Source organism: Engystomops pustulosus, unplaced genomic scaffold, assembly GCF_040894005.1.
Source record: "Engystomops pustulosus unplaced genomic scaffold, aEngPut4.maternal MAT_SCAFFOLD_206, whole genome shotgun sequence".
NCBI lineage: Eukaryota > Metazoa > Chordata > Amphibia > Anura > Leptodactylidae > Engystomops > Engystomops pustulosus.
Genome location: NW_027285086.1, coordinates 138,007 through 150,049, shown reverse-complemented (window position 1 = coordinate 150,049; position 12,043 = coordinate 138,007). Strand labels below are relative to the sequence as shown.

The 12,043-nt window shown below is 52.9% G+C and overlaps 1 protein-coding gene across 1 annotated transcript in view; it reads left to right on the top strand.

The window, feature by feature from the left end:
• The first annotated feature begins 4,293 nt into the window (after window positions 1-4,293).
• LOC140109497 (uncharacterized) overlaps window positions 4,294-12,043 on the top strand; it is a 108,637-nt gene continuing 100,887 nt past the window's right edge. Inside the window, exon 1 of the mRNA XM_072132021.1 lies at window positions 4,294-4,315. Coding sequence (XP_071988122.1) covers window positions 4,294-4,315 — 22 coding nt within the window. The remainder of the gene's footprint in view (window positions 4,316-12,043) is intronic.

Here is a 12,043-nt window from a genome sequence, read left to right as displayed (position 1 = left end):
CTCGGGTGCTTTATGCACTCCCCTCGGGTGCTTTATGCACTCCCCTCGGGTGCTTTATGCACTCCCCTCGTGTCCTTTATGCACTCCCCTCGGGTCCTTTATGCACTCCCCTCGGGTCCTTTATGCACTCCCCTCAGGTCCTTTATGCACTCCCCTCGGGTGCTTTATGCACTCCCCTCGTGTCCTTTATGCACTCCCCTCGGGTCCTTTATGCACTCCCCTCGTGTCCTTTATGCACTCCCCTCGGGTGCTTTAAGCACTCCCCTCGTGTCCTTTATGCACTCCCCTCGTGTCCTTTATGCATTCCCCTCGGGTGCTTTATGCACTCCCCTCGTGTCCTTTATGCACTCCCCTCGGGTGCTTTATGCACTCCCCTCGGGTGCTTTATGCATTCCCCTCGGATGCTTTATGTACTCCCCTCGGGTCCTTTATGCACTCCCCTCGTGTCCTTTATGCACTCCCCTCGGGTGCTTTATGCACTCCCCTCGGGTGCTTTATGTACTCCCCTCGGGTGCTTTATGCACTCCCCTCGGGTCCTTTATGCACTCCCCTCGGGTCCTTTATGCACTCCCCTCGGGTCCTTTATGCACTCCCCTCGGGTGCTTTATGTACTCCCCTCGTGTCCTTTATGCACTCCCCTCGGGTGCTTTAAGCACTCCCCTCGTGTCCTTTATGCACTCCCCTCGTGTCCTTTATGCATTCCCCTCGGGTGCTTTATGCACTCCCCTCGTGTCCTTTATGCACTCCCCTCGGGTGCTTTATGCACTCCCCTCGGGTGCTTTATGCACTCCCCTCGGGTGCTTTATGCATTCCCCTCGGATGCTTTATGTACTCCCCTCGGGTCCTTTATGCACTCCCCTCGTGTCCTTTATGCACTCCCCTCGGGTGCTTTATGCACTCCCCTCGGGTGCTTTATGTACTCCCCTCGGGTGCTTTATGCATTCCCCTCGGGTGCTTTATGCACTCCCCTCGGGTCCTTTATGCACTCCCCTCGTGTCCTTTATGCACTCCCCTCGGGTGCTTTATGCACTCCCCTCGTGTCCTTTATGCACTCCCCTCGGGTGCTTTATGTACTCCCCTCGTGTCCTTTATGCATTCCCCTCGGGTGCTTTATGCACTCCCCTCGGGTGCTTTATGTACTCCCCTCGGGTGCTTTATGCACTCCCCTCGGGTCCTTTATGCACTCCCCTCGGGTGCTTTATGCACTCCCCTCGTGTCCTTTATGCACTCCCCTCGTGTCCTTTATGCACTCCCCTCGTGTCCTTTATGCACTCCCCTCGGGTCCTTTATGCACTCCCCTCGGGTCCTTTATGCACTCCCCTCGGGTGCTTTATGCACTCCCCTCGGGTCCTTTATGCACTCCCCTCGGGTCCTTTATGTACTCCCCTCGTGTCCTTTATGCATTCCCCTCGGGTGCTTTATGTACTCCCCTCGGGTGCTTTATGCACTCCCCTCGGTTGCTTTATGCACTCCCCTCGGTGCTTTATGTACTTCCCTCGGGTGCTTTATGTACTCCCCTCGGGTCCTTTATGCACTCCCCTCGGGTCCTTTATGCACTCCCCTCGGGTCCTTTATGCACTCCCCTCGGGTCCTTTATGTACTCCCCTCGGGTCCTTTATGCATTCCCCTCGGGTGCTTTATGTACTCCCTCGGGTGCTTTATGCATTCCCCTCGGGTGCTTTATGTACTCCCCTCGGGTGCTTTATGCACTCCCCTCGGGTGCTTTATGCACTCCCCTCGGGTGCTTTATGCATTCCCCTCGGGTGCTTTATGTATTCCCCTCGGGTGCTTTATGCATTCCCCTAGGGTGCTTTATGCATTCCCCTCGGGTGCTTTATGCATTCCCCTCGGGTGCTTTATGCATTCCCCTCGGGTGCTTTATGTACTTCCCTCGGGTGCTTTATGTACTCCCCTCGGGTCCTTTATGCACTCCCCTCGGGTCCTTTATGCACTCCCCTCGGGTCCTTTATGCACTCCCCTCGGGTCCTTTATGTACTCCCCTCGGGTCCTTTATGCATTCCCCTCGGGTGCTTTATGTACTCCCTCGGGTGCTTTATGCATTCCCCTCGGGTGCTTTATGCACTCCCCTCGGGTGCTTTATGCACTCCCCTCGGGTGCTTTATGCATTCCCCTCGGGTGCTTTATGCATTCCCCTCGGGTGCTTTATGCATTCCCCTCGGGTGCTTTATGCACTCCCCTCGGGTGCTTTATGCATTCCCCTCGGGTCCTTTATGTACTCCCCTCGGGTGCTTTATGCATTCCCCTCGGGTCCTTTATGTACTCCCCTCGGGTGCTTTATGCATTCCCCTCGGGTGCTTTATGCACTCCCCTCGGGTCCTTTATGTACTCCCCTCGGGTGCTTTATGCACTCCCCTCGGGTCCCTTATGCACTCCCCTCGGGTGCTTTATGCACTCCCCTCGGGTCCTTTATGCACTCCCCTCGGGTGCTTTATGTACTCCCCTCGGGTGCTTTATGCACTCCCCTCGGGTGCTTTATGTACTCCCCTCGGGTGCTTTATGCACTCCCCTCGTGTCCTTTATGTACTCCCCTCGTGTCCTTTATGCACTCCCCTCGGGTCCTTTATGCACTCCCCTCGGTCGCTTTATGCACTCCCCTCGTGTCCTTTATGCACTCCCCTCGGGTGCTTTATGTACTCCCCTCGGGTGCTTTATGCACTCCCCTCGTGTCCTTTATGTACTCCCCTCGGTCGCTTTATGCACTCCCCTCGTGTCCTTTATGCACTCCCCTCGGGTGCTTTATGTACTCCCCTCGGGTGCTTTATGCACTCCCCTCGTGTCCTTTATGCACTCCCCTCGGGTGCTTTATGTACTCCCCTCGGGTGCTTTATGTACTCCCCTCGGGTGCTTTATGTACTCCCCTCGGGTGCTTTATGTACTTTCTCTGCATTTCGATATATGTTTTTGTTTCTTTTGAAAAAATACAAAAATAAAGAGTTGATTAAAAAAGAAAAAGACTCTGAATGTGACTGGCCAGACGAGAGGAGAAGACGCCTGTAATCCATGATCCATCTGAGAGCCTCCAGTTACTTTTACTCTGGCTGTTGGTTCAGAATAGAATAACCTTACAAACTCTTTATATCCGTCTCCGATACCAAATGTCTTCATTATTTTCCAGAGGAGGATCCCCTCCCCCCTGTCCTAGCCTTAGTGGCGCCTCCCGGGCCCCTCTGTATCGCTGCGCAGGGGCCCCAATGTTACGTTTAGTGTTACAGCCGGGATGAAGCCTCTGATCTTCCTTGTTGGATTTTTATTGTTCTTACAGATTAATCTCATAAATGTTTCATACGATGAATCAGGGTCATTTCTGACCTCCCAAACCTTCAACAGCGCCGGAAATAAAATGTCACTGAATATCCCATACATCTCAGAGGGAAAGGCGCTGGGGCGGGCGATGGACTCCCCCGGCAGGTCTAAGGCCTCCTGTAGTTCCTGGATGGATATTGGGGTAAAGTTGGAGCTTCTTCCGTAGGGAATTCCCTCTGGTCTCAGTATTCCGGGACCTCGGCTTCCGTGGCCTCTACATCTGATGCAGTGAGATTTGTGTAGAGTCTGATATAACCGGCTCATCCCCCCGCCGCTCCCCGCTCTGCCCCCTCCAGGACTCGTTATTTTGGGCCTTCTCCTTTGGGTGGGAGTTGTAATCCCTCGGACATCTTCCTGATTCTTGATTTGCCTCTTCAGCTTTCAGCTTGACGTCTTCTTTCTCATGGAATGTTCTCCGACCTCCAGAGATCTTTCTGCATAAAAATCTTTGAAATGTAATGTAAGAATCTCCCGAACCACATTAATGGCGGCCGAGCCCAGAATCCATGAAAAGTCTGAGCCCCCTTGTTACTTCCTAACCCTCTGACACCGATCTGTTCCCAAACTTCATATCTGCAAATAATGAAAAAACAGACCATTTACCAGAACTAGATGAATCCGAGACCTTGTCCTCTACGCCCCATCCCCCATCTCTCTCCAGACGTCTCCCCACAGAACATAAACAATTGGGTCCCGAATTACGCGACTCACCACTCGGACTCCACTTCTCCTCACCAGGAACCATGATCAATGCCGGACGGTTCTCGTCATAAATTTTTTTAGGACCTCCAACTTAAATGGGGTGGAACATACAAATCCCGGGGAACATTTACCCCCCATTAAAGTTCCATGTAGGAATATAAAGCGCCCTCTCTATCAGTGACTGTACGAGATCTGCCTCTGGAATAATCTCAGAACACCAGGAATATCACTGTCCCCCTGGTCACAGATGTTTCCAGAAGGACCACCATGGCTGGCAGCCATCTTTTAGGTAATTTTTTTTTCTGATTATTTAGACCTCTTATATTCCAGGATATCAAGTTAATTCCTGTAAGACCTCAAAAAAATTTTTTTTTAAATTTAAAAAAAGTATACCCCACAGGTCCAAGGGCAATTATTTCAGATATTCACCTGTCCCTAATAATAGGAGCCTCTTCTATCCACCTCAGTGCCCTGACAAGGGCAATCCCTGCCTGTCTGGCCCTATGATGAGCAGAAACCTCTGTGTGTAATGTCATCTGATCGTGAGTCCCATGTCCAGCCAATGACAGGCCCAGAGGACAAGGCGATGGTCGCTGAGGTCTGAGAGCTCAGGCAGTTTTGCACATTTTCTGGACCATGGACCCGATCCCAAGCTGTGGCCCTCCTGACTATTGTTCTCTATGTTATCAGGATGTTATGTACGCGTCTCCTCGCTGCTACTGAAGCAGAAGTTAAGTCTATAAATACTCTGTGCCTGAGGCGTCACCTCCTGTAGATTGTATCTTCTCTGCACCCACACATCTGCAGCAAAAGCTGCTAGACCTAGAAGATAAGGCGGGTGCTGCTGGTCCTGGCCGCACTGCAGGGTAAGGATCTTCTCCTGATCTTCATGATGGGACCTCACACACTAGAGGCCATTCCCAGGATCTCCTCATGTTCTCCCTACATCCATCTTCTCTCTGTCCCAGGCTCCTCTCCCAGGATCTCCTCATGTTCTCCCTACATCCATCTTCTCTCTGTCCCAGGGCTCCTCTCTCAGGATCTCCTCATGTTCTCCCTACATCCATCTTCTCTCTGTCCCAGGCTCCTCTCCCGGGATCTCCTCATGTTCTCCCTACATCCATCTTCTCTCTGTCCCAGGGCTCCTCTCCCAGGATCTCCTCTTGTTCTCCTTACATCCATCTTCTCTCTGTCCCAGGCTCCTCTCCCAGGATCTCCTCATGTTCTCCTTACATCCATCTTCTTTCTGTCCCAGGGCTCCTCTCTCAGGATCTCCTCATGTTCTCCCTACATCCATCTTCTCTCTGTCCCAGGCTCCTCTCCCAGGATCTCCTCATGTTCTCCCTACATCCATCTTCTCTCTGTCCCAAGGATCCTCTCCCGGGATCTCCTCATGTTCTCCATACATCCATCTTCTCTCTGTCCCAAGGATCCTCTCCCACAATCTCCTCATGTTCTCCCTACATCCATCTTCTCTCTGTACCAGGCTCCTCTCCCAGGATCTCCTCATGTTCTCCCTACATCCATCTTTTCTCTGTCCCAGGGCTCCTCTCCCTGTATCTCCTCATGTTCTCCCTACATCCATCTTCTCTCTGTCCCAGGCTCCTCTCCCAGGATCTCCTCATGTTCTCCCTACATCCATCTTCTTTCTGTCCCAGGGCTCCTCTCCCAGGATCTCCTTATGTTCTCCCTACATCCATCTTCTCTCTGTCCCAGGCTCCTCTCCCAGGATCTCCTCATGTTCTCCCTACATCCATCTTCTCTCTGTCCCAGGGCTCCTCTCCCGGGATCTCCTCATGTTCTCCCTACATCCATCTTCTCTCTGTCCCAGGGCTCCTCTCCCAGGATCTCCACATGTTCTCCATACATCCATCTTCTCTCTGTCCCAGGCTCCTCTCCCAGGATCTCCTCATGTTCTCCCTACATCCATCTTCTCTCTGTACCAGGCTCCTCTCCCAGGATCTCCTCATGTTCTCCCTACATCCATCTTCTCTCTGTACCAGGCTCCTCTCCCAGGATCTCCTCATGTTCTCCATACATCCATCTTCTCTCTGTCCCAGGCTCCTCTCCCGGGATCTCCTCATGTTCTCCCTACATCCATCTTCTCTCTGTCCCAGGGCTCCTCTCCCGGGATCTCCTCATGTTCTCCCTACATCCATCTTCTCTCTGTCCCAGGCTCCTCTCCCAGGATCTCCTCATGTTCTCCCTACATCCATCTTCTCTCTGTCCCAGGCTCTTCTCCCAGGATCTCCACATGTTCTCCCTACATCCATCTTCTCTTTGTCCCAGGCTCCTCTCCCAGGATCTCTCCATGTTCTCCCTACATCCATCTTCTCTCTGCCCCAGGGCTCCTCTCCCAGGATCTCTCCATGTTCTCCCTACATCCATCTTCTCTCTGTCCCAGGGCTCTTCTCCCAAGATCTCCTCATATTCTCCCTACATCCATCTTCTCTCTGTCCCAGGGCTCCTCTCCCAGGATCTCCTCATGTTCTAGATACATCCATCTTCTCTCTGTCCCAGGGCTCCTCTCCCAGGAGATCCTCATGTTCTCCCTACATCCATCTTCTCTCTGTCCCAGGGCTCCTCTCCCGGGATCTCCACATGTTCTCCCTACATCCATCTTCTCTGTGTCCCAGGCTCCTCTCCCAGGATCTCTCCATGTTCTCCCTACATCCATCTTCTCTCTGCCCCAGGGCTCCTCTCCCACAATCTCCTCATGTTCTAGATACATCCATCTTCTCTCTGTCCCAGGCTCCTCTCCCGGGATCTCCACATGTTCTCCCTACATCCATCTTCTCTCTGCCCCAGGGCTCCTCTCCCACAATCTCCTCATGTTCTCCCTACATCCATCTTCTCTCTGTCCCAGGCTGCTCTCCCAGTATCTCCTCATGTTCTCCCTACATCCATCTTCTCTCTGTCCCAGGGCTCCTCTCCCAGGATCTCCTCATGTTCTCCATACATCCATCTTCTCTCTGTCCCAGGGCTCCTCTCCCAGGAGATCCTCATGTTCTCCCTACATCCATCTTCTCTCTGTCCCAAGGATCCTCTCCCAGGATCTCCTCATGTTCTAGATACATCCATCTTCTCTCTGCCCCAGGGCTCCTCTCCCAGGATCTCCTCATGTTCTAGATACATCCATCTTCTCTCTGTCCCAGGGCTCCTCTCCCAGGATCTCCTCATGTTCTCCATACATCCATCTTCTCTCTGTCCCAGGGCTCCTTTCCCAGGATCTCCACATGTTCTCCCTACATCCATCTTCTCTCTGTAGCAGGCTCCTCTCCCAGGATCTTCTCATGTTCTCCATATATCCATCTTCTCTCTGTCCCAGGGCTCCTCTCCCAGGATCTCCTAATGTTCTCCATACATCCATCTTCTCTCTGTCCCAGGCTCCTCTCCCAGATCTCCACATGTACTCCATACATCCATCTTCTCTCTGTCCCAGGCTCCTCTCCCAGGATCTCCTCATGTTCTCCCTACATCCATCTTCTCTTTGTCCCAGGGCTCCTCTCCCAGGATCTCCACATGTTCTCCCTACATCCATCTTCTCTCTGTCCCAGGGCTCCTCTCCCAGGATCTCCTCATGTTCTCCTTACATCCATCTTCTCTCTGTCCCAAGGATCCTCTCCCGGGATCTCCTCATGTTCTCCCTACATCCATCTTCTCTCTGTCCCAGGGCTCCTCTCCCAGGATCTCCTCATGTTCTCCCTACATCCATCTTCTCTCTGTCAAAGGGCTCCTCTCCCAGGATCTCCTCATGTTCTCCCTACATCCATCTTCTCTCTGTCCCAGGGCTCCTCTCCCAGGATCTCCACATGTTCTCCCTACATCCATTTTCTCTCTGTCCCAGGCTCCTCTCCCAGGATCTCCTCATGTTCTCCATACATCCATCTTTTCTCTGTCCCAGGGCTCCTCTCCCAGGATCTCCACATATTTTCCCTACATCCATGTTCTCTCTGCCCCAGGCTCCTCTCCCAGGATCTCCCCATGTTCTCCCTGCATCCATTTTCTCTCTGCCCTAGGCTCCTCTCCCAGGATCTCCTCATGTTATCCATACATCCATCTTTTCTCTGTCCCAGGGCTCCTCTCCCAGGATCTCCTCATGTTCTCCCTACATCCATCTTCTCTCTGTCCCAGGGCTCCTCTCCCGGGATCTCCTTATGTTCTCCCTACATCCATCTTCTCTCTGTCCCAGGCTCCTCTCCCAGATCTCCACATGTTCTCCATACATCCATCATCTCTCTGTCCCAGGGCTCCTCTCCCAGGATCTCCTCATGTTCTCCCTACATCCATCTTCTCTCTGTCCCAGGCTCCTCTCCCAGATCTCCACATGTTCTCCCTACATCCATCTTCTCTCTGTCCCTGGGCTCCTCTCCCAGGATCTCCTCATGTTCTCCCAACATCCATCTTCTCTCTGTCCCAGGGCTCCTCTCCCGGGATCTCCTCATGTTCTCCCTACATCCATCTTCTCTCTGTCCCAGGCTCCTCTCCCAGATCTCCACATGTTCTCCATACATCCATCTTCTCTCTGTCCCAGGGCTCCTCACCCAGGATCTCCTCATGTTCTCCCTACATCCATCTTCTCTCTGCCCCAGGCTCCTCCCCGGGATCTCCTCATGTTCTCCCTACATCCATCTTCTCTCTGTCCCAGGCTCCTCTCCCGGGATCTCCTCAAGTTCTCCATACATGCATCTTCTCTCTGTCCCAGGGCTCCTCTCCCTGGATCTCCACATGTTCTCCATACATCAATCTTCTCTCTGTCCCAGGGCTCCTCTCCCTGGATCTCCACATGTTCTCCATACATCAATCTTCTCTCTGTCCCAGGGCTCCTCTCCCAGTATCTCCTCATGTTCTCCCTACATCCATCTTTTCTCTGTCCCAGGGCTCCTCTCTCAGGATCTCCTCATGTTCTCCCTACATCCATCTTCTCTCTGTCCCAGGCTCCTCTCCCAGGATCTCCTCATGTTCTCCCTACATCCATCTTCTCTCTGTCCCATGGCTCCTCTCCCGGGAACTCCTCATGTTCTCCATACATCCATCTTCTCTCTGTCCCAAGGATCCTCTCCCGGGATCTCCTCATGTTCTCCCTACATCCATCTTCTCTCTGTCCCAGGCTCCTCTCCCAGGATCTCCACATGTTCTCCCTACATCCATCTTCTCTCTGTCCCAGGCTCCTCTCCCAGGATCTCCTCATGTTCTCCTTACATCCATCTTCTCTCTGTCCCAAGGATCCTCTCCCGGGATCTCCTCATGTTCTCCCTACATCCATCTTCTCTCTTTCCCAGGTCCTCTCCCAGGATCTCCACATGTTCTCCATACATCCATCTTCTCTCTGTCCCAGGGCTCCTCTTCCGGGATCTCCTCATGTTCTCCCTACATCCATCTTCTCTCTGTCCCAGGCTCCTCTCCCAGATCTCCACATGTTCTCCATACATCCATCTTCTCTCTGTCCCAGGGCTCCTCTCCCAGGATCTCCTCATGTTCTCCCTACATCCATCTTCTCTCTTTCCCAGGGCTCCTCTCCCAGGATCTCCACATGTTCTCCCTATATCCATCTTCTCTCTGTCCCAGGCTCCTCTCCCAGGATCTCCTCATGTTCTCCTTACATCCATCTTCTCTCTGTCCCAAGGATCCTCTCCCGGGATCTCCTCATGTTCTCCATACATCAATCTTCTCTCTGTCCCAGGGCTCCTCTCCCAGTATCTCCTCATGTTCTCCCTACATCCATCTTTTCTCTGTCCCAGGGCTCCTCTCTCAGGATCTCCTCATGTTCTCCCTACATCCATCTTCTCTCTGTCCCAGGCTCCTCTCCCAGGATCTCCTCACGTTCTCCTTACATCCATCTTCTCTCTGTCCCAGGTCCTCTCCCAGGATCTCCACATGTTCTCCATACATCCATCTTCTCTCTGTCCCAGGCTCCTCTCCCAGGATCTCCTCATGTTCTCCCTACATCCATTTTCTCTCTGTCCCAGGCTCCTCTCCCAGGATCTCCTCATGTTCTCCCTACATCCATCTTCTCTCTGTCCCAGGCTCCTCTCCCAGGATCTCCTCATGTTCTCCCTACATCCATCTTTTCTCTTTCCCAGGGCTCCTCTCCCTGTATCTCCTCATGTTCTCCCTACATCCATCTTCTCTCTGTCCCAGGCTCCTCTCCCAGGATCTCCTCATGTTCTCCCTACATCCATCTTCTTTCTGTCCCAGGGCTCCTCTCCCAGGATCTCCTTATGTTCTCCCTACATCACTCTTCTCTCTGTCCCAGGCTCCTCTCCCAGGATCTCCTCATGTTCTCCCTACATCCATCTTCTCTCTGTCCCAGGGCTCCTCTCCCGGGATCTCCTCATGTTCTCCCTACATCCATCTTCTCTCTGTCCCAGGGCTCCTCTCCCAGGATCTCCTCATGTTCTCCCTACATCCATCTTCTCTCTGTCCCAGGGCTCCTCTCCCAGGATCTCCTCATGTTCTCCCTACATCCATCTTCTCTCTGTCCCAGGCTCTTCTCCCAGGATCTCCAAATGTTCTCCCTACATCCATGTTCTCTGTGTCCCAGGCTCCTCTCCCAGGATCTCTCCATGTTCTCCCTACATCCATCTTCTCTCTGCCCCAGGGCTCCTCTCCCAGGATCTCTCCATGTTCTCCATACATCCATCTTCTCTCTGTCCCAGGGCTCTTCTCCCAGGATCTCCTCATGTTCTAGATACATCCATCTTCTCTCTGTCCCAGGGCTCCTCTCCCAGGAGATCCTCATGTTCTCCATACATCCATCTTCTCTCTGTCCCAGGGCTCCTCTCCCGGGATCTCCACATGTTCTCCCTACATCCATCTTCTCTCTGTCCCAAGGATCCTCTCCCGGGATCTCCTCATGTTCTCCCTACATCCATCTTCTCTCTTTCCCAGGTCCTCTCCCAGGATCTCCACATGTTCTCCATACATCCATCTTCTCTCTGTCCCAGGGCTCTTCTTCCGGGATCTCCTCATGTTCTCCCTACATCCATCTTCTCTCTGTCCCAGGCTCCTCTCCCAGATCTCCACATGTTCTCCATACATCCATCTTCTCTCTGTCCCAGGGCTCCTCTCCCAGGATCTCCTCATGTTCTCCCTACATCCATCTTCTCTCTTTCCCAGGGCTCCTCTCCCAGGATCTCCACATGTTCTCCCTATATCCATCTTCTCTCTGTCCCAGGCTCCTCTCCCAGGATCTCCTCATGTTCTCCTTACATCCATCTTCTCTCTGTCTCAAGGATCCTCTCCCGGGATCTCCTCATGTTCTCCATACATCAATCTTCTCTCTGTCCCAGGGCTCCTCTCCCAGTATCTCCTCATGTTCTCCCTACATCCATCTTTTCTCTGTCCCAGGGCTCCTCTCTCAGGATCTCCTCATGTTCTCCCTACATCCATCTTCTCTCTGTCCCAGGCTCCTCTCCCAGGATCTCCTCACGTTCTCCTTACATCCATCTTCTCTCTGTCCCAGGTCCTCTCCCAGGATCTCCACATGTTCTCCATACATCCATCTTCTCTCTGTCCCAAACTCCTCTCCCAGGATCTCCTCATGTTCTCCCTACATCCATTTTCTCTCTGTCCCAGGCTCCTCTCCCAGGATCTCCTCATGTTCTCCCTACATCCATCTTCTCTCTGTCCCAGGCTCCTCTCCCAGGATCTCCTCATGTTCTCCCTACATCCATCTTTTCTCTGTCCCAGGGCTCCTCTCCCTGTATCTCCTCATGTTCTCCCTACATCCATCTTCTCTCTGTCCCAGGCTCCTCTCCCAGGATCTCCTCATGTTCTCCCTACATCCATCTTCTTTCTGTCCCAGGGCTCCTCTCCCAGGATCTCCTTATGTTCTCCCTACATCCATCTTCTCTCTGTCCCAGGCTCCTCTCCCAGGATCTCCTCATGTTCTCCCTACATCCATCTTCTCTCTGTCCCAGGGCTCCTCTCCCGGGATCTCCTCATGTTCTCCCTACATCCATCTTCTCTCTGTCCCAGGGCTCCTCTCCCAGGATCTCCTCATGTTCTCCCTACA